Source organism: Ornithorhynchus anatinus, chromosome 20 (genome assembly GCF_004115215.2).
Source record: "Ornithorhynchus anatinus isolate Pmale09 chromosome 20, mOrnAna1.pri.v4, whole genome shotgun sequence".
Taxonomy (NCBI): Eukaryota; Metazoa; Chordata; class Mammalia; order Monotremata; family Ornithorhynchidae; genus Ornithorhynchus; species Ornithorhynchus anatinus.
Window position 1 is genome coordinate 5968339 of NC_041747.1, and position 25610 is coordinate 5993948.

Genomic DNA, 25610 nt, shown 5'->3' on the forward strand with positions numbered 1-25610 from the left:
TAACGCTGCGCCAAGCACTGTACTAAGTGCCGGGGTAGGTGCGAAGATAACCAGGTCGGACACAGTCCCTTGTCCAGATGGGGTTCACAGTCTAAACTGCCACCACGCTATTCCAAGCACTTAGGTCCTGCCTTCACTGAATCAGCCTCCTCACTGGCCTCACTGCCTCCCGCCTTCCTCCATTCCGTCCTTACTTCACTCCGCCGCCCGGATCATTTTTCTACAAAACCAGCCATTCCACGTCTTCCCGTTCATCAGGAACCTCCAGGGGTTGCCCAGCTACACCTGCTTCAAACAGAAACTCCTTACCATTAGCTATAAGGCACTCCATCAGCTCTTCCCCTTCTACCTTTACCTCGCTGACCTCCTACTACAACCTGGCCCACCCACGTCACTCCACTAATGCCAATCTACTCACTGTATCTTGCCTCTACCTGTCTCTCCGCTGGCCCCTTGCCCACGTTCTCCCTCGGGCCTGGAACTCCCTGCCTCTTCATATATGACAGACTGATAATTCGCCCATATCTAAAGGCCTCCTGAATTCACATCTCCTCCCAGAGGCCTTGCCTGACTAAGCCCTCATTTCCCCCACCAGCCCTCCCCTCTGCATCCCGCCCTCGGCACTTATGTACGAGTTAAGCGACTTGCTCGAGGTCACGCGGCAGAGCCGGGACTAGAACCTAGGTCCTCGGACTCCCAGGCCCGGCCTCTTTCCACTAAGCCAAGCTGCCTCCTCCCGCCTAATGAGTTTCAGACACATTTCCTAAAAGGAGGCTCACAGTCTTAACCATTTTCAAATCAGGAATTTAGTAGCCAGGTATTATGGTTGAGAAGCAGTGTGGCTTAGTGGATAGAGCACAGGCCTGGGAGTCAGAAGCCTGGGATTCTAATCCCGGCTCTGTCACGTGTCTGCTTTGTGACCTGGGAGTGCAAAGTGGGGTACTAAGCACCAGGGGAAGTGAAGCAGAAAGAAGAGACAACGTGCCCGGCCCACAAGGAGCTTTCACCTGCAAGGGGAAGCAGACATAAAATACTTAGAAATAGAGTCATCGGAAAAAGACTAAAACCCCATCGCCGCCTGCCTGCGAAAGACGTGGGATGTGGATGATCAAGTCAGCCAGAAAAGTCAATTTGTTCAGGACTAGTGCCTTTGGATACCTAGATCTGAAAGAGGTGGAGCTGAATTTACCAAGCCTGAGGCCGGGGGTGGGGGGACGGGGACGGGGACGGGGACACAACACAGACAGAGAATACTTGTCAAACTGTCCTACCTGTTGTTGTCCTGCCTATTCATCTGAACAGCAATAGAGATTTTGTTTTTTATGTACGCTTATTATAGATTATAAAAACAAACACAGGCGATAAGCACTTTTTCCCCTTGTAAATATGTGCTTTTCGGTAAAGCATCCCAAAATAGGTTTGATCTCGCTAAATTCTGTAATAGCAACGAGTTCGAATTATCACAAAATTCTAAAGTACTCTTTTGGTCAAATAGCATTATCCTGATAGAAAGCTAAGTAAATATTTTAACTGCTAGGCTTCTGCATTTACACGGGACACACCAGAAATTTCCGCACAAACATGTGGAGGTGGTTAAATAGTTCTCCGCTGTTGGCAAATAGTGTGCCTCGATGATCCAAAGCAGACGAAACCTGTCTGCACTCAAAAAGGGGGACTCCAATGATACCTTGGGGACACGTCGGTTCAAAAATAACTTCTATTTGCTTCTCCAGATGCTAATAACAGGCTGTAGCTAGGACACTTAATGAAGAATGATTCATAAAGAATTCGGCTCTGTATATATAATTATGACCGTCACCATTCTCCTGATGATCATCACCATCATGATAGATGGAACCCTGGTCCGTGTCGGTTGGAGCGGCTGGGAATCAAAGTCCCCATTCGGTGTCAGGAGAGACCTCACTAAAGTCTGGCAGGCTGCTTTCACCTTTGCTGCTCGTGGCTTAGCGGGAAGAGCCTGGGCTCGGGAGTCAGAGGTCGTGGGTTCTAATCCTGGCTCCGCCACTTGTCAGCTGTGAGACTCTGGGCAAGTCACTTAACTTCTCTGTGCTTCAGTTCCCTCATCTGGAAAATGGGGATTAAGACCGTGAGGCCCACGTGGGACAACCTGATTACCTTGTATCCACCCCAGCGCTTAGAACAGTGCTTGACACGTAGCAAGCGCTTAAGAAATACCATCATCATTATTATTATCTCTGCTACGAGGTTCCCAGATGTGCCAGCCTGTCTGGACCAGTCGATCGTGATGGAGCCCCCGTCATTTCTAAATGGACGCTGATGGTGTCCATTATAACGCTTCTGCTGCCTGCTACAGCGCTTTGTCACTTCTGGTGCCGTGGAAGTTACAAGGGACCTAAGTTGCTGGGGGAGGAAAGAGGCTGAGGTGACCTCTCCTACCACTATTATTTCTCCCAGTAGGGTTTGGGGGTGACCACACACCCACCCACACCCCCTCCCCCCAAACACCCCACTCCTACCTTGTTCTGTGTGACTTTGGGTAAGTCACTTAACTTCACTGGGCCTCAGTTTCCTCATCTGTAAAATGGGGGGCTAACTGCTTGTTCTCCTTCCCCGTTAGACTGGCAGCCCCCCGTGGGGGACGGGGACCGTGTCTGATCTGACTGCATGGTACCTACTCCAGTGCTCGATAGTGTTGTGCACAGAGCAAGCACTTAAAACAAATAACATGATTATTATTGGTGGGTGAAGTACAGGTATCTAGAAAAGCAAAAAGGTAGATGTCGGATTGTCCCTCCATTTAGGAGACAATACCTGGTTTTTATGACTGCAAGCTCATTGTGGACAGGGACCACGTTTATTTTTATCATAGGCGCTCCCGTAACTACTCCAGTTCCCTGCCCTCAGCAGCTACATGGATTCTCCCCTCAGAAATACTGAAGAAAGCTCAGGTCAATCACCGAGTCTTCAGGACCGAGAAACGGCACAAATCAGTCATATTTACTGAGCACTTTCTGTATGTGGAGCACTGTACTAAGCGCTCGGGAGAAGAGTTGGTAGAAACGTTCCCTGCTCACAGGGAGCTGACAGTCTAGACAGTAAAATACGTTACAGATCGGCTCAGAAGGGCTGTGGGTGAAGTGAATAAAGGGTTCACATCCAAATGCGTGGGTGACACAGAAGGGAGAGGGAGGAGGGGAAATGAGGACTTAGGGAAGGCCTCTTGTATTGGATATGATTGTAATGAGGTTTTGAAAGTGGGGAAAGTAATAATAATAATTATGGTATTTGTTAAGAACTTACTACGTGCCAAGCACTGTAGTTGATCGTCTGCCGGGTACGAAAGGGGAGGGTGTTCCAGGCAAAGGGCAGAAGATGGAGAAGGAAATGACTACTACGTTTGCCAGCACCTCTCACGCTCCCTTGTCTCTGCCGATGGTGTTCCCATTCCTTATTGGGAGGCATGCACAGTTTTACCCACAAGACCCATTTATGGTCAAAGGGACTGCAGCATAATACCGATTTACTTAGACGGGAAGCCCAGCGAGGGACAGGGACTGTGTTGGACCCGATTATCTTCTACCTACCCCAGTGCTTAGTATGATGCAAGACACCTACTAAGTGTTTTACAGATACCACGGTCGTTATTATCATTACTATACTGGCCCAGAGCTGCCCAATAGACTCCGGTGATTATGACCAAAAAAAAAGCTGCCAATGTCAAGTTGTTAATCACAACCGTGAACGAATTTAGAGTGGTCGATACCATGAAGTTGAATACACTTAGTACATTCAGCAGTGCAAGCTCAAACACTTTTGCTTATTCGGCTGGCATTTTTAGGCCGCTCAAATAGACTTTGAATTTCTAAAGCACTACCGTTGCCCACAGTCCTGGCGGGAACCTCAATCGATCAATCACTTCTTCAGTCACATTTATTAAGCACTTACATTGCAGACCACTGTAATAAGCGCTTGGGAGAGTACAGTATAACAGAGTCGAGAGACACGTTCCCTACCCTCAAGGTAGTTTACAGTCCACCTCACCTCCCAGTGACTCTGTGTCTTCAGGGGAATCCCCAGGTAGATGCTAGCATAGTAAAATGAGACAGTTTCTTGAGCGATTCTATTAAACGGGACGTCACCCTATGCCAGCCTCTCGGGGCGTCCCAATCAATCAATCACTGCCGATCGCTAGATTGTAAGCTCATCCTCTAGTCTCTAACTTCTCTGTGCCCGGTTCCTCATCTGAAAAATGGGGATGAAATCCCCTGTTCTCTCCCTTTGGTGGAGGGATCAGCTGTGCACTAGCGAATCAGGTTCTGCATAGTATAAAAGTAGTTGTCCCTAGAATCGACAGGCTCTGCCAGGATTAAAATGTTTCTGGTATAGTCCAGCGGAACCATTTCCCTTCTGAATGAGATTGATGATGCTTTTTTAGGCTACATCTCAGTAAATAACGACTATTCTTCTTCTGGGCTTAATTATGCATTTAGGGATATTGTCCACTGAATTTTGAAAATGGTGTCCGCTATTCTCCAAGCTGACCTTTATCATTCCACTCGTGAATGTTGGCAAGTTTGCACTTTCAAATTTGTTCGCCAGCTACATTAAGATTTTCCTGCTTTGCATGATAAAGGCATTTACTTTAATGAAAGATAACACGATACAAGCACATCATTAAGAAAGACTATTTAATTTTGATTTTTCTTGATTTTTTTCCAATCCAGCTGATATTAATGATGTGATTTTTCGGGGATTAAGTGAAACTTTTCTTCACTCCTTTCCCCCAGCCGATATCCTGATATGATCTTCAATCCCAAAAGCAATACTTAATCCAAACTCCCTCGTTTCCATAGAAGAAGAGAAGTAAACAAGCATCTTCATTTAGTTAAGATCTGCCAGAACCAATATTCCTCAAAGTGTGTTTTTCTTCCTCTCCGTTCACAAAAGGGAAGTAAGGGAAATGAGAGCGAATACCTTGTGGATGAGAGGCGGCATTTCAGCAGTAGTGTGATTTAGTAGAGAGAGTGTGGAGCCTCAAGACATGAGCTCTCATTCTAACCTTTCCCTTACTAACAGTAATTGTTGTAATTGTTCAGGGCTTACTATCTGCCAAGCACTGAGGCAGGGACAATGGAATCAGATCAGACACTGTCCCCGTCCCACGTGGGCCTTGTAGTCTAAGCTTTCTCCGTTTTCTCAGCTGTCTCATAAGAAAAGGCTTCCCCGCTTCCTTTCAAAATCTACTCCCTCTACCTGATGGGACGTACCGATCGATCAAGGGTACTTATTGAGTGCTTACTGTGTACGGAGCACCGTACTAAGTGCTTCTAGACAGAGTTGGTAGGGACAGTCCCTGCTCACAATGAGCTACAACCCAGTACTTTATCCAGGGCAAGGCTGAATCTTAATCCTGATTTCTCTTGGTTACTCCCGAGCCTTTAAGTGATTTCCAAACTCTGCTGCCTTCCTTAAATACTTCAGGCATAGAATCTCAAGTAAATAGAATCTCAAATAAACACAATATCTCCATTTAAAGGCTATTTTTAATCCATACAAGTTTCAGCAAGCATGGTATTTTTAAACCAGGAAGCTGGAAAAACATTTTATTTTTAAATTTTCCTTTGTGAGTCGGTGGGTAGATTTATTTTTCTAACAGCTGCTTAGGGGGCACGTAGTTCTAATTTTTTTTGAACAGTTTCTCTCAATAGAGAAGGCTTCAGTAGAATGAAAAATCTGGAAAACTCAGATTATACACTTCAAAATATTGGATTTGTAAAATAATTTGATCCCAGAGACTTAGGAACCCTATGGAAAAATTCCACAATTATGTGAGCTAGAGGTCTACTAAAGAGCCATCCATTCAGAGAAACCCACTTTCCCTCTGGTAGAGGGAATGAGCTCTTTATGAACTCACAGCAACGTCGCTGGTGGGTGTAGAAAGGGGGAGATAATGCCACACTGACATCAAGATGTCTCTTGGATAAGGCTTGGTTTCTTTTTCCCCACCCCGCTTTGAGTGAGGTTGGGTTGGACGTTTGGTACTGTCCTGTTTAACCTATACCAATGCTACCTTGCTTCAGAATGCAGTCGGGGAACTGGAAACTAAAGTCAGGATGGTCTCCCAATTCATCGGAAAGCTCTTCCGGCTCAAGAAACGAAGAATCCTCAAAAGACTTCTGAGTAACCCTTACCACTCATCCATTTATTCAAGTTTTGCGTACTTCTGTTTCTAAACAGTTGTTTCTATATTTCTGGGTTTTTGTACTGCTTGGTATACGATTTGTGCCTTCTTGTTTCCTTCATTCGACTTTAAGCTCCTTGGGGGCAGGGACAGTGTCTTTTACAGTAATTGTATGCTCTCAAGCTAAATACAGTGTTATGAACACAACCAGCAGTCAGTGAAAACTAATGAAAGGAATGAGCAATCAAAATTATGGATAGAAAAGTATTTTAAAGGAAAAGTTGATTTGAAATATGTCCATGAAGCAGGAAATTTGGACAATGCACTTGATTTGGAGATTTTCCTTCACAAAGTGGACATTTGGGGATAGTGAAAGGAGGACCACAACTCCCCAGAATTTGATTTTAGAAGGTAGTTTTAACTCTGCCTGTTGAAATACGTACACATTTAGCTCTACAAGAAAAATTCAATTCATTCTATGTATACACTGACTATGAAAAATGATTTAAATATTACATGGCCTAAGGCTAGGTAAATATTCTCTGGGACAACTTTTTTTAAACAGATAGGTATATGTATATGTTAATCACTCTTTGAGGACAAAGCATTTTTCTTTAGGTCTGTGCCTACAGTGACAGAATGTAGTGGAATTTTCCTGGGTGATTTAAGCAAAAATATTATTGGGGAGGATTAAGGGAACCATTCCTCCCCTCGCAAAAAAATCACCCATAACAGTGGGTCTGTATTCATCCGATCTACTGGAGAATTGATCAGTTCTCTTTGTTTGCCTGGGTGGACGACACCTTGTCCGAGTTCCTTTCTACGAGGGTATTTTAAAGATCCCTGAGGTTTTTCAGAAACCAGTCCTAGCTGGGCTCAAACGGGAGAGATGACTGGGCTTCCCTTGGGCAGACCCCTGCTGGGACTTAGCAGTTCAGTTATTTATAGTATTTACTGAGCGCTTAGTCTGTGCAGAGCACTATACTCTGCACTTGGGAGAGTATGACAGAATTAGCTGACATGTTCCCTGCCCATAATGAGCTTACAGTCTAGAGTTATGAAAGTAAAGTAAACCTGAGAGTTTAGCCACACTTCTAACCCCCATACAGTTTACTGTACTTTAAAGCTGCTCTTCCAAATGAACTGAATGTGCGGCCGTATTGGGAATTTTGGTAAAAACGGAGCATATTCAAATTCAGGGCAGTTTGAAAATGTAAACTGACATAATTGCTTGAGCTTTGGCAACTCTTCCATTCCAAATTAAGCCCCGAGAGGAGGTTAACTCCTCTCGCCTCAGTGCACGCTGTCCTGTTCTATCCCAACTAATCACTGGCAGTCTCTGGTCAGAACCCACTTGGGGACCTTCTGACATCCAATCATAAGGGCTCTGGGTGGCAGTTACTGTTTTTCTCTGGAATTTTCCCCTAAATACAGCAGAACATAATGGTTTTAAAATAAACATGTTAATCAAATGTTTCCCAGGGAAAAACTGCTTCCCCTTGGTTCCCTCACTCCAACGCATCAGTTGATCAATGTCCCCAAATGTTTGTTAGCTGTCAGGTGGTCTAGACAGCTTCACAGACACAGATTTCCTTTAGGAAAATGTTCTCTAATTACTCTGCTCCGTACTGGAGGCTTTGTCAGTTTCCCGATTTGGGGAGCAGGCCTGGCTATTCATCCAGCCTGGGCCTGAGGGAAAAGTGACTGAGGAAGCTTTTGTTTCTCTGTTCTGCTCTCCTTCAAAATTGCTTTTGGGCTAGAAATGGTACCCTAGGTAAAGTTATTTACTGGGAGTGGATGTTGACTTTTCCTTTAATTGATTTTTGTCAATATAATTGGCCTCGGAAAGCTCTCCCACTTGACCGTGGGCTTATAACTCCAAAAGGGTAAATAAGGGACGTCAAAATTGGGCTCGCTTTCAGCCTCAAGATTTTCGCTTCAGAAAGTGATGTCCCTTAAAATTAAATATGCACTAACGCAAAAGGGCTAACCCTTATGACAGTTAATGGTGTAAACTTGCTCACATTTAAGAATCCATTTTCCTCTCCATTTGATTTTGAGGACATAGCTTCCTTCATTTTTAATGGGATTTGTGTAGGTCTGAACAGCAATCTATTTACAGCTCTCTGGGCAGAGATAACCACTTGTACCCAAGCAAGAAATGACACATGAAAGAGAGATGTAACTTTCACAATTTAAGCTATTCAAATAACCCACAGAATCTAATCTGTAAACAGAAAAGATGGGCAAATATTTGCAAAGCAAACACATGGTCTGTTTTAAAGATGTTTGCCCCTGCTTGGCAAAGTGTTTACTGAAAGGGCTTAAAAAAATATGTCTGAGATTGTGGAGAAAGAGGAGCTGGGGTGACAGATACCCAATCTTGAAAGTCATTCTTGCACCTCCTAGACTAAACACACAGGTTTCAAAGAGTCAGAAGCTGAATAATCTGTTTTTTTAAAAAAAAGAAGAAAGAAAGGTCTCCTCCTCCAATTATGGTCTGCACTTTTCCTTTATTTAAGGCAGCTTCCAGAGGAGACCGCCATTCGGTAGGTGACTCAATGGCTGTAGAAACACGGCCAGATACCCTCGTGCCCTTTTGCTTTTCAATGTTTTCAGTGATTCTGAGTGTTAATTAGCCATCCATCAATCGATCGAGCAAGCTGATAGGGTCTCACGAAATGCTGCTACAATATGCCTTTCAGAATACTGATCTGAATACAGATTCAGTCTCTGGGGATTTCACACACACAAAAAAAAAGGTGCCTTGGGCTTTTAGAATGCATGTATTATTACATTTGTCAAATAGCATAGAGCAGTTTGTTCTCAAAGTTCTTTGCCCTACTGTGAATCCATGGGTATTCAAAAGCATTCGGGCACGATAAGCCAGTCCTATTGGCCAAACCTTACGAACCTTGTAATTTCCTACCTCTAAATGGAACTAAATGTTCTCAAGAATTTTCCCCTTCTAGCTTTGAACTGTTCCATTGAAAGGTAGTGTGGGAGAGAAAGTGTCTTCTAACTTAATTGGAATCAACTCATTTTTGCGTTTCACATTTCAACAAATTAAAGGAGCAATGCTATTTGTTGAGTGCCCACAAGGAGCAATGCGCTGTACTGACTGCTTGAAAAACAAGACTGTAAGATACGTTCACTCTGAGCTTTTAAAAAAAAAGACCTACTTGGCTGTCTTCATTACCTCTAAACCAATTTGGAATTATACTGCAAACAATTCAAATGTTACTATCAAGTTGGAACAGAATCAGCGGGCTCCTCCTTATTCTTCTCCCTATAGTAAATGCATTACAGGCAGTGAGGGTGTTATTCAAGCACCATCGCAATGGATCTGGTTTTTCAAAGAAGTTGAAACTGAACAGTAACTGCTCAAAAACCCCCAGAGCTGAAATCCACAATATGCAGTCTGGTAAAGAGATGGAATTGTGAATTCTGCCCTGGGCAAATTTCATCAATTTTTTCCCCAGATACCAGCTACAGGACTAACATACTCTGTTCACGTTTACCTGTTGCCCCCAGATAACTCGTACTGGGGACCCAAGATCAGTATAGGGATTATTCTAGGTTCCAATAATAATATGGGATCCATATTTCTACATCCACAAAACCCCCACATTCAGACAACTGTTCGGTCCCCATTTTTATATCTATGTCTTTCTATTTCGAGACTCAGTCAAAAATTCCATAAGACACATAGATGTGAGAAGCAGAGTGTAGTAGATAGAGCACAGTCCTGGGAGCCAGAAGGTCATGGGTTCTAGTCCCGGCTCTGCCTCGTGTGTGCGGTGTGACCTTGGGCAAGTCACTTCACTGGGCCTCAGTTACCTCATCTGTAAAATGCAGACGGAGACTATGAGCCCCATTGGGACAGGGACCGTGTCCGACCCCGATTTTCTTGTGTCTCTGCCAGCACTTAGTACAGTGACTGGCACATAGTAAGCGCTTAACATAAACCATAATTATTATTATAGATTAATCCTTTCCCCTGCTTAACAAATTCATCATTATCTAGGTGGTCCCTTAGGACCTGTAGTGTATTCCTAATTTCATTCCACCAGGCTCTCTCGGCCTCAGCCACCCAGGATCAATTCTATTTGGAGGCCTTAGGTTAGCTGGACTCAGACCAACTGTTTGAAAATTAACAAATGTCCTGGACGAAATGTATACTAAATATATTCTCTTTTAGCCCATATAAGTAGGGCTTTCACAACGTGGAACAACCCCAGGTCATCCTTATCCTTTAAATACATTATTTTAAAAATATTTATACTTCAGTCCTTCTATAAACTACAGGGTACTCTATATAAATACGAGTAATCTAGTTGTAGCAGGATCACTTGGTATCGTTCTTAAATTCAGCTTAATTAAGTTCAGCAAAGGCAGCTGGAGCAATGTGGTCTAGTGGCTGAAGCCCAAACCTGGGAGTCAGAAGGATCTGGGTTCTAATCTCTCAGCTCCACCACATGTCTGCTGTGTGACCTTGGGCAAGTCATTTAACTTCTCTGTGCCTCAGTGACCTCATCTGTAAAATGGGGATTGGACAACATCCGACCACAAAAACTCATGTTCTTTTATGGATAGCTTGACTAATTATTGCCCCATAAAGAGTCTTCAACTTGTTGATAAACAAAAAAGTCACTTTAAAAATGAGTCCACACATAATAATCATAATATTACCTGTGGTATTTGTTAAGCGCTTACTATGTGCCACTCACTATACTAAGTGCTGAGGTAGAAACAAGCTAATCAGGTTGGACACAATCTATGTCGCACATGGGGTGACGGTCTTAATCCCCATTTTACAGGTGAGGTAACTGAGGTCCAGAGAAGTTAAGTGACCTGCCCAAGCTCACTCAGCAGACAAGTGGTTAAGGTCGAATTAGAATGACTCACCCGGTACTGCAGGATGAAGTCAAACCTATCAGCTCTTTACCCAGGGCAGATCCAGCATTTTGTAGGGGGACTGTGGGTAATTTTCAGAAACTCTGCAAATATCCTGGAACTGGGGCTTTTCCTGGATAAACCCATCAGCCTGCTTGGCACCAACCCCTATTCGCTCTTGTTCATTTTCAATGCATCCCTTCAGCAGATGTGATTTTAACTGCAAACCAGAAACAGTCCTCCATACGGAATCAATTAATCAATCCTATTTATTGAGCCCTTACTTTATGCAAAGCACTGTACTCAGTGCTTGGGGGAGTGCAAACATAACAGAGTTGGTAGATATGGTCCTTGCCCCCGGGGCTTAGAGTCTAGAGGGGGAGACGGTCATTAAGGTGAATAAATTAACAGATATGTAAATGAGTGCTGTGAGACAGAGGGTGGGGAGAATAAAGGGGCAGATCCAGGTACAATAGCATTGCAGAATGGAGTGAGAGAATAGGAAACGTGGCGTCTGGCTATCCTTAAAAGCGGACAAGATCCAGCCAGTAACAACTCTGCAATGGTACACTCGGTTCTGTCAAAATTGCAAGTGTGTTGAGTCGGTCCCTCCCCCTGTCGTCACCATCGGAGTAATAGTTCCTACTTTATTCTACGTCAGGTCATGCTAAGGGCACTACAAGGAACCTGGAAAAGGGGCCACCCCTGAATCTCTAGGACACTCTTCCAAGTACTGAAATCATTCACACGGAAACAGATGGCTTCAGAAAGCCCATTCCCCTGAAGAACGATGAAATGGTGTGCCATTCCTTGGCAGAAACAGTAAAGCACATTGAACTCACGGCATACCTGCCAAAGGCTGCATCTTGAAATTCCTACACAACCACCCAATATTTTCATCAAAGATAACCAGCTGAGTGCGCTCATGAAATTTTGCTATCTAGGCAGCGCACCGATGATGGCTAGAGTAGCAAATTACATCAAGAAGTTTTAGCCAATAACATCTGTGATAAAGTCTGTGAGAAAATGGAGGTTTGGCTCAGAATTGATTTTTTTTTGAGTTTCCAAAGGCACTTGCCTCATCACAGTTATTTAAAAACATCCATATTTGTCTCTCAAACGCTTAGAACTCCTTTTCTTTTCTTGATATTGTTTACTTGAGTATTGTCTCACCCCTGGATCACAAGATGCAGACTAGATTTGTTTTTCCATCATTTTCAGATGCTGTCTTTGAGATAGGAGCATTTGGACATTTTTGGTTAGGAAAAAAAGGTGCGAAAAACTAAACAATCTTCAGAGCAGAGCAATGGCAAATAGCTGAGATAAGGCCAGATCAGTATTCCGGGATGATGGATTATGAAATGACCATACAACAAAGGGAACTGAGAGAGCCAAACAAGCACTTGGAAGATTAGAGCCAATACGAGGTCTTACTGACTGAACCTAAAAAGGGAAAAACAGAGAAACAGAGGATGGGGAGATCCTGGGAGAGGGGAATAGGGAGAGACATAAGGGGAAAAAAAGGGAAAAGAAAAGGGCAGGGAGAGAGAACAAGATTGAAGAAAGGGAAAGAGAAGGGTAGATATGAGGAGAAGTGAGGGTAAGATAAGAGGGAGAAGATGTCATGGGAAGATCTCCTTCCCTTCCCCACAGCACGTATGTATATATTTGTATATATCTGTAATTTATTTATCTATTGATTTATTTATATTAATGTCCGTCTCCCCCTCTAGACTATGAGCTCACTGTGGGCAGGGAATGCGTCTGATTTTATAATGTACTCTCCCACGCACTTAGTACAGTGCTTTTTATACAGTGAACGCTCAGTAAATATGACTGAAGTGAATGAATGGAGTTTTCCCGAGCCACCATCTTCCTACCTCTGTTGCTCCTACTGTCTAGATTTACAATCCCCCACCTGTAAAAGCTCCTTGGGGGCAAGGATGGGGGTCTACCAACTCTTTCGTATTGTACTCTTCCAAGTGGCTCACAGTCTTAATCCCCATTTTATAAATGAGGGAACTGAGGCCCAGAGAAGTTAAGTGACTTGTCCAAGTCATAGAGCAAACAAGTGGCAAAACTGTTTTTAGAACTCAGGTCCTTCTCAGGCCTGAGCTCTAACCACTAGTCAGTACTTGCCCAGCACTTGGTACAGTGCTCTGTGTACAGTAAGTACTCAATAAATACGACTGAATGGATGAGTGCTTCTCTATCGCCCTTTACTAGGTGCAGAAAAAGCAATGTGGCCTAATGGAAAGAGTCCAGGCCTGGGCTCTAACCTCAGCTCCACCACCTGTCTGCTGGGTGACCTTGGGCAAGCCACTTACCTTCTCTGTGCCTCAGTTCCATCATCTCTATAATGCAGGTTAAATATGCGGGCTCCTTCTCCCTTACACTTATGGGACAGGGACTGTGCCCGACCTGCTTATCTTGTTATTTCTCCAGTACTTAGTACAGTGCTTGATACATACTGGGCACTTAAGAAATATCACAGTTATAATGCTTATTATTCCTTGCCCTTACGGAGTTTACACTCTAGTGAGGAAAGGGAAATAGTTACAACGGCTGAGGAAGACATTACCACAGGAGGGACAATGAAAAAGAGATAAAGCATCTATGATTCTAAGGGCATATCTGCCAAAATCTACAAGAAGAAAAATGATTCACTATTTAAATGCTTACCCAGGTATATCAAAAAGTATGTGGATCAGTGTTAACATAGGATCTCCAAGGTGCCATCTTTGAGAGGCAAGGTGAAAGATCACAGTGTGGTCGGTTCTTCTGTAACACAGGTTTTCATTATGCATTTTCGGTAGAACACTAGTCAAGAATCAGTAGTCTTCCCTCAAGGCACACCTGTATGGCTATAACACCACCGGGATGTCGGCAGTAACGACTCTGCGAATGTGTGAGGCAGTGGACCAAGGTGTGAGTACTATAATGTTTTTGTGAATAGCGGTTCTTGTTACATTTTTGAAGCCCCGAATAAAAGCTCTTTATTTTGAAAAGAGAAGGTGTGCTCAAATCCACCTTGATATTTTTCAACTTTGGTAGTTTCTCTATTGTTTTTGGTTTTACTTGAGTTTTAATATGTTAAAGCAGCCTTGAGCAAGACCTTTGTCGAAAGGGAGTCTGAATTTAAGCCAGATGACTGCATATACTTTGATGAGAACTTCCATCAGTGAAGGACAGGCTGAAATAATGGGGAATCTAGGTTGGCTGATTATGTCCTTTTTGTAGTTGTTTGTAAAAATGGATAAGCGTTGCCCTTGGGATTCCAGGAGTAAGAAATGTCTTTTCAATCTTCTATTACTTATGTTCCATAAGCCTTGCAATTCACAGCTTACCAAAAGAACAGATAAAAACTCATCAAGTTACACCAGAGATCGTATACCATTTAGGATTTGCTCGGTGAAATAATTGAACTAGTAGGTCAGAAATGAATTAAAGGAACGATGTTACATGTCATTCAATTAACTATTAAGGAGCTCTAGAGTATTGGGCATCCAATTCTATGAACGAAATGATCATTTAAATGAGCAATGACCTGACAAAGTCACAGCAAGAACTGATGTCTGAGTACAGAAAGAGCTGGGGTAGATACAAGTTAATCAAGTTGTACACAGGCCCTGTCCCAAATCGGGCTCACACTCTTAATCCCCATTTTACAGATGAGGGAGCTGAGGCCCGGAGAAGTGAAGTGACTTGTCCAAGGTCCCCCAGCAGACACGTGGCAGAGCTGGGATTAGAACCCACGTCCTTCTGACTCCCAGGCCCATGTTCTATCCACTAAGCCACACTGTTTCTCCAACTGGATAGGCAGTTGTCACCCAGGAAACTACAGTACTATCTCTTTAAGATGTTCAACCTGTCCTTTGCCAATGAAGGAAGGTAAACGCGGTTCGGGGGAAGAATTTAGGATGGTGAAGGGGAGCAGTAGAAAACCTGAAACCTCAAACACAGAGGATGCTGTAGAATCAGGCTAAGAGGTGAACAGAGGCTGGGGAAACTGAAACATTTCAGGGTTCCTGAGGGCTTTTTGCAGCACATCTGCTCGCTCTGGGAAGAGCCTGTTGGCTGGGCTTTGGAGAGGAAAAAAAAGAAACCCCAGAAAACCAAGACTAACTTGCTGCAGGAAGGCAAAAAAAAATAATCAGCAAGCGGCAGGGGCTTCTACAGAAAAAGATGCGATCTGTTTCTCTGCCAAATGAGGATTGAGCAGGGAGAGGGAGGAATCTTCCACTACTGTGAACCTCAGGCTGTATTTGGAAAAAGAATGAGGGGACAGAAGGGAGAAGCAAGGAGAAGGCAGGGAGACTGGGATACCAAGAGGTAATCTCAAAAACTGACAGGACTTCTTCAAACACGAGTACAATAGGCGCTAATCCTCCATGACAGGTCTACACAGCCAACTACCCCCACCCCCTCTTCTCCCTGCAACACTATCAGATCTTGGTTTTGTCAACACAGTCCCTTAGTGGCTCTCCTCCCCCTTCTCCAACCATAAAACAAGAAATACAAAGATTCTAAGGGTGGCTTTGGATCCATCCCACCAGCGGTGGCAGAAATCAGTCTCAGTCGGCGGGGAGGTTAATTCCGCCATTTCTTTAGGCATCGTTGGAAGGCAAGAAACCATCCCGATTTAGAATCACACCCATTCAAGTCGGACTCTTTCAAATGTCTGCCCTCAGAAGAACCCTATGAAAGGTAATCAACTGAAAGAATGCAATTCAATTAGTCAGAAAAATCTCCAGGGACCTCACCCAAGAGCCGATACTTTCAGCTACATGAAACTTGTTAAGACTAAAATTAGGAAAACTTAAATTAAGCAGCTAGGATGCAAGATGAATGTGCTAAATTAGAACTGCATTTAAAATGCATGAGTACACTAGAAAATACCAAATCAAATTTTTTGCAGGCAGCTTCGGCTAAATGAATCTGAAAGTCTCACATAAAAGCAAGATTTCCCATTTCAAGAGATACAAATGAGGGCAACAGACTGAATTTAAAATGTGTCAACCTTCTTGGTATTATAGAACAGTCAACAATTAAGGAAACAGAATTGGGATGAACCCACCTTTGCCTACGGGATTGGTGAGATGGTGACACACAGTGGGAGGCAGTGGGGCCTAGTGGAAAGAGCACGGACCTGGGAGGCAGAAGTCCTGGGTTCCGATCCCTGCTCCGCATCTTACCTGCTGTGTGACCTTAGGCGACTACTGTACTAAGCACTGGGGTGGATACAAGTAAATCGGGTTAGACACAGTCCCCGCCCGTCAGGGGCTCACCATCTCAATCCCTATTTTATAGAGAGATAACTGAGGTACAGAGAAGTTAGGTCACCCGAGGTCACCTAGCAGGCATGTGGCAGAGCTGGGGTTAGAACTCAGTTCCTTCTGACTCCCAGGCCCGGGCTCTATCCATTGAGCCATACTGCTTACCTTACCAGACCTCCCCCAAAACAGTGAAAGCTGGGTTGGCCAACCCTCTGAGCGTAGCAGCCGCTAGAAGCAGCCCCTCAAAGCTGTTCCTGATGCCATTCAGACTTGGGTTCCCAAGTTCCCTTCAGCCTCAAAGAAGCATGAAGCCCACACTTCTGGAGTCACAGAGAGAGCTCAGGGCTCCTATGCCCCAAAATCCTGTCTTTCAGACAGCACCAGGCCCCTAGCTGCTTCAAGGACAATGCCGTTTTTTGTTTATAGTTTGTTGGTTTTTTTAACATAATTTGGTAAGCTCTTACTATGTTCCAGGCACTGTACTAAGCAGTGGGATAGATGCAAGATAATGAGCTAATGCCGTCCCCGTCCACATGGAGTTCACAGTCTTAATCCCCATTTTACAGATGGGGGATCTGAGGCCCAGGGAAGTGAAGTGACTTACCCAAGGTCACACAGCTGACAAGTGGCAGAGCCGGGACTAGGACCCGGGTCCTTCTGACTCCCAGCAGGTCAGGCCGCTACTCGATTACAGTTACACCCCCTGAGGCCCAAACTAGAGCATCGCATTAATGGAGAGTAAAAATAATACAATGCCTCTCCTACTCAAGGCTCTTGAGAGTGCACTAATGCCCCATTGGAAATCCTGAAGGGGAGTCCGGGTTCCCTCTGCACCGGCCTTCCCTCTGGCTGGAGGCATTCCCCGACCAGGTGGATTAAGACAGCAGCCTCGTGCTCCCCAAGAAAGGTGAGTCCATCAAGAGCAACAATACCACCTGGACTTTATAACCACTGATTACTACAATCCTTAATGATGATGATAATAATAATAATAATAATAGTTACAGTTGTGAAGTGTTTACTGTGTGCCAAATCCTGCGCTAAACACTGAGGTGAGTACGAGATCATCAAACTAGACACGACCCCTGTCTCGCAGAGAGCTAATGGTCTAAGAAAGACAGAATGTCCGTCTCCCCCTCTAGTCTGTAAGCTCGTTGTGGGGAGGGAATGTGCCCACATTATCATCTTATCATCTTATTGTTATTATCTTGTTGTCTCCCAAGCGCTTAGTACAGTGCTCTGCACACAACAAGCATTCAATAAATACGACTGAACGAATGGGTACTTAATCTCCAACTTACAGATGAAGAAACTGAGGCCCAGAGACGTGAAGTGACTTGCCCGAGATCACACGGCAGGCGAGCGGCCAAGGAGGGATTCGAACTCGATCCGTGTCCTCTTCCCCCGCGCCCCCCCCACCCTAGCCAAGTGAAGAAATGCCCTAGGACCCACACCCTCGAAGCCTCGGAGGAGGCCCGATTCGCCTCCGTACCGGAACGGACTGACCTCCGACGCCGTTCAGCGAGGGGGACGCTCACCTCTTTCTGCCGATACTTAATCGCCAGCTTCAGCCGGGCGAGATCGTTTCCGCTCTGTTCTTCGATCAGGCTGTTGTCATCCCGGTAGTTGAGGATGATCTCCAGCTCCCTGGAGCTGCGGGTCTGGTCCAGCAGATCCTTGGCGAACTGCTTGCACTGCCGGGACAGCTCTTCGTATTCCGACTTGAACTCGTTCTCCACCTTGCTCAGCTCCTGGAGCTCCCAGCTCAGCTGAAAGGCGGTGAGGAAGGGGTCCTCGCTGGACAAGGCGATGAGCGACGGGCTGGCCAGGGCCTTGTAGATGTTGAGCCGGGAGCGTGAGTGGCGCAGGCTGTCCACGTCCGAGCTGGACACGCACTCCACGCAGTTGCAGCGGACCTCGTGGGGCCTGGGGACCGACACCCCCTTCTGCACAAGCAGCTTTATGATCTCGTAGTTATTGGTGTGGGCCGCCAAGATGATGGGGGTGATGTCAGGGGTGAATTCCGAGAACTGTTTATCCAGGAGGATTGGAGGAACCTGAGGGAGAGAAGGCAAGAGGGCGGTGTCATCTGGGAGGCCACCTTCCGCACCTAAGTCAGTCAGTTGTATTTATTGAGCGCTTACTGTGCGCAGAGCTCTGCACTAAGTGCTTGGGAGGGTACGACATAATAAACTCACCCTTCTTGTACAGTAGAAGATCGCTCTCTCCCCTCCAAAGCCTTCTGAAAATCACATCTTCTCCAAGAGGCCTTCCCCCTGGTTTCCCCTATTCCCTCTCCCTTTCATTCATTCATTCAATAGTATTTATTGAGCGCTTACTATGTGCAGAGCACTGTACTAAGTGCTTGGAATGTCCCTTCCGCATCACCCTCACACTTGGATCTCCCTGGATTTCCTATCCGCGTTTCTGTGTGGCGAAGACGGTTCTTCTTCTGTCTGAAGATACAGAACCAGAGGATGCTTCTAGTTCCACCTGACCTCTAGGCTACCGATGTGCCCGTAGTTCCCGGAACACTAACGCTATCACCGTTTCCATCACCGGAACACTGAAGTGAGACCGACTTGTCTGGGAAGCCCATTAGAGAAAAGCTGATGGTTTTTCTCCTGGTTTATCCAAGTCTTTCATCTGGAAATAAGTGAGCTCCAGTCTGAGGCACACATTTTGGAATCTGTGCCATCTGAATTTATCCAAATATAGAAAAGCCTCTTTATTACCGGAACACTAGCTTCCAGAACATTACGCATATTAAGCTCTACGAGAGGGTGGCTTTCGCTAGACCCTGTATATAAGATGTTATCTCCTGCCATTTCACCGTTGGATATCAACCGAAGAATGTTGATAATCTTCAGGAACGTCACTTTCCCGGGCTCACAAAATAAACAAGTCAATATTTAAATCGAGAGAGATAGCGAAGTCAGTACATCTTATAACAACACTTCTTTGGGAACACAATTTCCCAGATATATAACCAATTTCAAATTTGCTAGAGTTGCTAGTCTTTCACTCTACTCACGTTGGCTCTTTTGGATAATAGTGCATTTCTCTGAAGCTTTTGCAACTCTATATTTTAAATCATCTTCTGTCTATATTGCGGAAACAAGAGAGACTGGTATTTTACCTTATTCATTGTCATCATCATGTATTTAGGCTGTAGGGAAATGTACTCTTTTAAAATTAACCACTTTTATCTTTTCACTTCCCTTCATTGAACTAAAATGTAAATTGACTATTCCCTTTCTTGTTGGAGTATCCCCAGAGTCTAAAAACTAATGCAAATGCCAGTAAAACATTACACCCCAGGGATGGGGCCTCTTGATTTAAAAACTACCACCACAGATTTGAGGGTAGAAAGTCCTTTCCTGCTTATGCGTAAAAGTTGTGGCGGAGTCTGACAAATTCTTCATTTTTACTGCTTTCTTTTCTGTCTCCTCCAATGGGGGTCAGGCATTTTATCTTTCTCCCCCTGGCCTGGAACACCCTCCCTCTTCATATCTGACAATCACCCTCATCATCTTCAAAGCCTTATTTAAGGCACAAATCCTCCAAGAGACCTTCCTTGATGAAGCCCTCATTTCCTCTTCTCCCACTCCCTTCGGTGTCCCGTTATTTTCTCCCCAGCCCCACAGCACTTATGAACATATCCATTCCTTAGTCATATTAATGTCTGTCTCGCCCTCTAACCTGTATGCTTATTGTGGACGGGGAAGGTTTCTACCAAATCTGTTAAATATCATACTCTCCCACACAATTAGTACAGTGCTCTGCTCACACAAAGTGCTCAAAGAATACAATTGATCTTTCATTTTTCAGAGATGCCATCCAAAACAGAGACTGAAAAGATCAGTGAGAAAGAAATGCCTTTTTCTCTCTAATCGCCTTGCCACGGCAAATGTCGGGGTACCTCCCTTCCCTTAATACGTGTCAGGTTGGTAAAGTTGCCTCCTAGAGCCGCCATGGGTCAAATCTAACTGCCATAAAATAAAAATTAAAAAAATAAGCCAACCTCCCTCCGCTTTGGTTTCTGAATTTGTTCCATCTCTGATGTGGCAGCACAGTAAGATGTTTATACTGTGGAAAATGAAACAAATGAGGCTGAACGTTTGAAAATTATAATAAAAACAACTGAAACCTTTCAATCAATTAATCAATCCATGGTATTTACTGAGTGCTTACTACGTGCAGAGCATTTGGGAGAGTACATTACCACAAGGCTGGTAGACATGTCCTCTGCCCACAAGGAGCTTACATCTTAGAGGGGGAGGCAGACATTAACATAAATTTCAGATGCGGACATAAGTGCTGTGGAGCTGAGGGTGGGGTGATATCAAGTGCTTCAAGTGCCTAGAACCCTTCCACTAATTACCATCCACTATTTACTTAACTAGTCAGTTACTGATAAAATGCAATGGAAAGAAAGACCCAATCCCTTGTCACAAAGATCTAGTGTCACTAATTCGGTACCAGTGTTAGCCTGAGTTTAGTCCAACACAAGCTTAGCCACGGTGGCCGACCGATCTCTGTTCCTGTCTTTATGTTGCCTTACTGTTTTGTTACATCTCTCCTCCTGTGTCTTGCCAGCCCCTTGCCCCATTTTTAGGTTCTGAGACCCCCACAAAGGGAGAACTAAGGTGTAATTCCCACCTGTGTATTTCTCCCCCATGCTCTGCACACAGTGAGTGCTTCATAAGTACTATTACTATTACGGCTGCTGCCGAAACAAACATAAAATGCATTTGAATTTAAATTTCTACAGAAGTTTTGAGGACAGAGTCACTGAACAATTTATCGACTTCTAAATAAACATCCTATTTATGACGCTGTGCACCCGTCAACTGAGAAGTTATGATTCCTATTAAAACAACCTTCCTTTCACGCACCGTTACTGATGATGTGTTGCTAACCTTCACAGACTTAGGACAACATGATTTCCTAAAATGTGAGTTTAAGTTGGTCCAGTTCTGATTACGAAGTCTCCATTTAATGATTGCAAATAAAGTTCTGTTGAATTTGAAGACATGGGCTTAATCTGAAGCCCTATCTCCTCAGCCCCTGTTCAGACTGTAAATACAGAACACATTTTCTCATTCCCTACAAAGCAGAATGGCTATGGCTGCCCTCCCTGGCTTTATTTAGTTCTGGGAGAATACTTAGTGATGGTAAGAGTCGTTAGCTCCGAGTGGCTCTGGCAGCAATCAGTCGATCATATTTACTGATCGCTTGGCGTGGAGCACTACTGAATGAGGAGAGGGAGCAGGAGAGGAATCCAGCCGCGGAAGCTGGCAGCAGAAAGATGGAACATGTTTGGGTCAGAGAATGTTCGGTCCACTGAAGTACCCAGCCAAACGGGGCCATGCTCAGTGCAGGGATGGAGTGGTAACTGAGTGTAAAGCTGTTGACTTTGGACTGAGAAAATGTGCAAAGCCTCCTGAATGTCTATGCACCAACTATTATGTCATTTGACTTCATTAGAGAGACAATATTCTGCACTGAGGAACATTATGACCTGCTAGAAAAACAGTGGGAATTATTGTCCAACCGGAGACTTTTGCTTTTCCTAGTGTCAAGTGTCTAGTGTCTAAGCCCTCATTTTCCCTGCTTCCTCTCCCTTCTGCGTCGTCCTTGTATTTGGATTTTAGTCAGCCCCCCCCCCAGCCTTCCTGCATTTATGTATACAGCTGTCATTTATTTTAATGTCAGTCTCCCCCTCTGCTCCCTATGGGCAGGGAATGTGTCTACCAACTCTGTTTCGTTTTTGTAAATGTTATTTGTTAAGTGCTTACTATGTGCCCTAAGGGATGGAATACATACGCGATAATCAGGTTGGACCCAATCCACGTCCCACATGGGGTTCAAAGTCTCAATCCCCATTTTTTAGATGAGGTAACTGAGGCACAGAGAAGTGAAGTGACTTGCCCCAGGTCACACAGTAGACAAGTGGCAGAGCTGAGATTAGAACCCAGTTCCTCTGGCTCCCAGGCCCATGCTCTTTCCACCAGGCCACGCTGCTTCTCTGCTATGTGGTACTCTCCCAAGCACTTAGCACAGTGCTCTGCTCATAGTTAGCATCAATAAATATGACTGATTTATTGATTGGTCAAAGCAGAAATCTTGGGTAGGTGGTCAAGGCCAATGATTCCATCAGGATTAAATTAGATTAGCAAAGCAGCATGGTCTCGTAGATATAGCAAGGCCCTGGGAGTCTCAAGGACCTAGTTCTAATCCCAGCTCCACCATTTGCTCTGTGATCTTGGGCAACTCATTTCACTTTTCTGTGCCTCAGTTACCTCATCTGCAAAATGGGGATTAAGACTGTGAACCCCATATGGGACGTGGACTGTGTCCAACCTGATTACCTTGTATCCACCTCAAGAGTTTAATAAAGTGCCTGACACGTAGTAAGCGCTTAACAAGTACAAAAAAAAAAGATTAACTGCACGGATGCAACTGCAAAAGGAATCTGTTGCTTGGGTTTAAACAAATTGGTTTTAAACTGTTATTAGGTGAATGTCTTCACCCCGAGATGATACAGAACCAATTTAAATCAGACTGGGAAGATGCTAGACCTTGCCTAGTGCGTTTAATCAGTAATGACAGGCGGTGAGAGATACTTTCAGTCAATCAGCCCTGCCAAGCCTTGAGCAGAGGGATGGCTGAATGCAAAAACAAGTTGGTTACTGATGACACCGGAGAGAATAATTAGCTTCCTTTCATGTCGGAACAAACTCGCCTGTCATACCATAACGTTCCCAAAATGGAAATTCCGTAAGATTCCAGAGTCGCCTTATTAAAAGGAAGAGAAAGATAGTGAAGTGTGAGATTTTCTGATTTGGGTAATTCTGTAGATAGCCTGGGATTTACGTGGTACTGTGGCAGGTCCTCAAACTGATAGTTTTCACAGTCTCCCGGGGCCAATCTGAAATGTGGCTAAAATGAAAAATCCTGTGTGAGATGCAAGCTGTTATAAAACTCATGAACCTATTACACAGAAATCTTATAGCAATTCCCAACTGCTGCTTTCCAAACAGGATGGTACTAAAAAAATGCCCCGAAATGATAAATTACGAAAAGCCTAAGTGTAAGGGAAACTGCATGGGCTAGTGGAATGAGCACAAACCTGGGAACCAGAGGACTTGGGTTCTGATTCTGACTCTGCCACTCGCCCGCTGTGTGAGACCATGGGCAAGTCATTTAACCTCTCTATGCCTCAGTTTCTCCAACTGTAAAAAGGGGACTCAATATCTGTTCTCCCTTTTACTTAGACTGTGAGCCTCAGGTGGGACAGGGACTTTGTCCAACCTGATTAACTTGTATCTACCCCAGCACTTAGAACAGTACTTGTTAAATACTAAATGTTTAGCAAATACCATCTGAAAAGAAAAGGATTAGGAGGAAACCAGTTGCTGGGGAAATTTCCTTCCAATTTCCAAGGAAAATGGCACCTGTTCTGAGCTGGTGGGGGAAGGATGGAGAGAAAACAACCTTGCCCTCAGGTGTTTTCGCCCCCAGTTCAGACCTGGACCAGCCATACCACAGTTATTATGGCCTAGTAGACTGACAGAGAATCAGTACACCCATGATCTAGTCCTGGCTTACCATGTGCTTGCTGTGTGACCTCGCTCATGTTACTTAACTTCTCTGTGCTTCAGTTTCTTCATCTGTGAAATGGGGATCTAATACCCATTCTCCCTCCCAGTCCCATGTGGGACAGAGACCATGTCAGAGCAGATTATCTTGAATATACCTCACTGCTTAGCAAATTGCCTGATGTGTTTAATAAATACCATTTTTATTATTACCTAATGCCCCAGTAAGGCCAACAAAATCTATCATCTTATGCCCTCACAAAGCAAATTTAAAAACAACTGACAAGTGGCTCTCACAAAGCACTCCTGGAAACCCAACTTAGGTTCAGCTTTCCATCTGTGAGATAACCCCCCAGATCTCACAACGTGGCTCGGAGGAGCCGCCAAAGGTGCTCATCTGATAAGAATGATTACAGTATGAAACAGGACATGGTGCCTCAGATTCTTTATCTCTTCTTTAGCTGCCCAAAATAGAATCGTTTAGCCTCCCTTCTATTTGTATTTTAAACAGAACAGAGCTCACACTAATCAGATGGCCCCAAGAGAACATTCCATCACTTTCCTCCCATGAAATGGAAGACTTTTTCACATCTACCTTCTGACTTCAGACTGTTGACTCAAAATGGCAGCCGAACGGTCACTGAAGAGAGGCATAGCTCATTTTGGGCCTCTGAAGACACACATTTCCAAGATAGAATTGATTCTTTAAAAGTCGAATCCAAACGTTCGGGAGCTTTAAAATGGACCAATTCTTAAAGGAGCCACTGAAGCTTAATAGAAGATTTGAGGACGTTGCCCTGTTCTTCTGGCATCAAAACCTTCAGGATATAAACCAATCACTAGCTGAAGTCAGGAAGGATTTTTTTTTCCTCCACTGAAATACGGCATGCGTCATTTGAGGGTTTTTCATTTTAGGCTTAGTCTGAACGTGCTAAATACAACTCGCCTTAATCCCTGTCAATATTATCTCCGATTTTGCATTTTACACTGGCTATTATCAAACCGAGTCTTACGTGAAAGTGCACTATTTCATCATGTAATACTAACTCTGTATTATTATCTCTGATTTTACATTATACACTAGCTATTATCAAACTGAGTCTTATGTGCAAGTGCAAGTGCATTTCATCATGCAATACTGTTGGATCATTTTTAGATCTGGATAAGCTAGTGAACAAATTCCTCAGTCTAGCCTCCTATGGCTCTGTGTGTATGTATTAGTCCCCCAACCTATTTATTTATTCATTTGATCGTATTTATTGAGCACTTACCATGTGCAGAGGACTGAACTAAGCACTTGGGAGAGTACGATATAATAATAGACACATTCCCTGCCCACAACGAGCTTACAGTCTAGAGTGGAAGAAAGACATTAATATAAATAAATTATATAAATTATCCCCACCACAGAAAACGTTCCTTTCACCATAAGGGGCCACAACCACAAGAGGAGGCGGTATGTTCCGGAAGGAGAATGTGATTTTAAGTGTCAGTCCTGCAGATTACTTTGTTCTGCATGAAAATCTGTTTCTGGGGGACTGACAGATGAAACCAAAACAAAAATGTTTTACCTAGCCGAGTCTTTCACTCTGATCTTCAGATAACAGAAACATGCTCTAACTACTTAAATACATAGAAACAAAAGACTGCAGAAAGTTTAAGGAGCAATTT

The 25610-nt window shown here is 44.2% G+C and overlaps 1 protein-coding gene across 5 annotated transcripts in view; it reads right to left on the reverse strand.

The window, feature by feature from the left end:
• The window catches only part of TRPC4 (transient receptor potential cation channel subfamily C member 4), a 115043-nt gene that overhangs the window by 30247 nt on the left and 59186 nt on the right, over window positions 1-25610 (reverse strand). For all 5 annotated transcript variants that reach the window (XM_007668543.4, XM_007668545.4, XM_029047969.2 and 2 more), the window contains one exon: window positions 17874-18392. In XM_007668543.4, the coding sequence (XP_007666733.2) occupies window positions 17874-18392 (519 nt within the window). The remainder of the gene's footprint in view (window positions 1-17873; window positions 18393-25610) is intronic.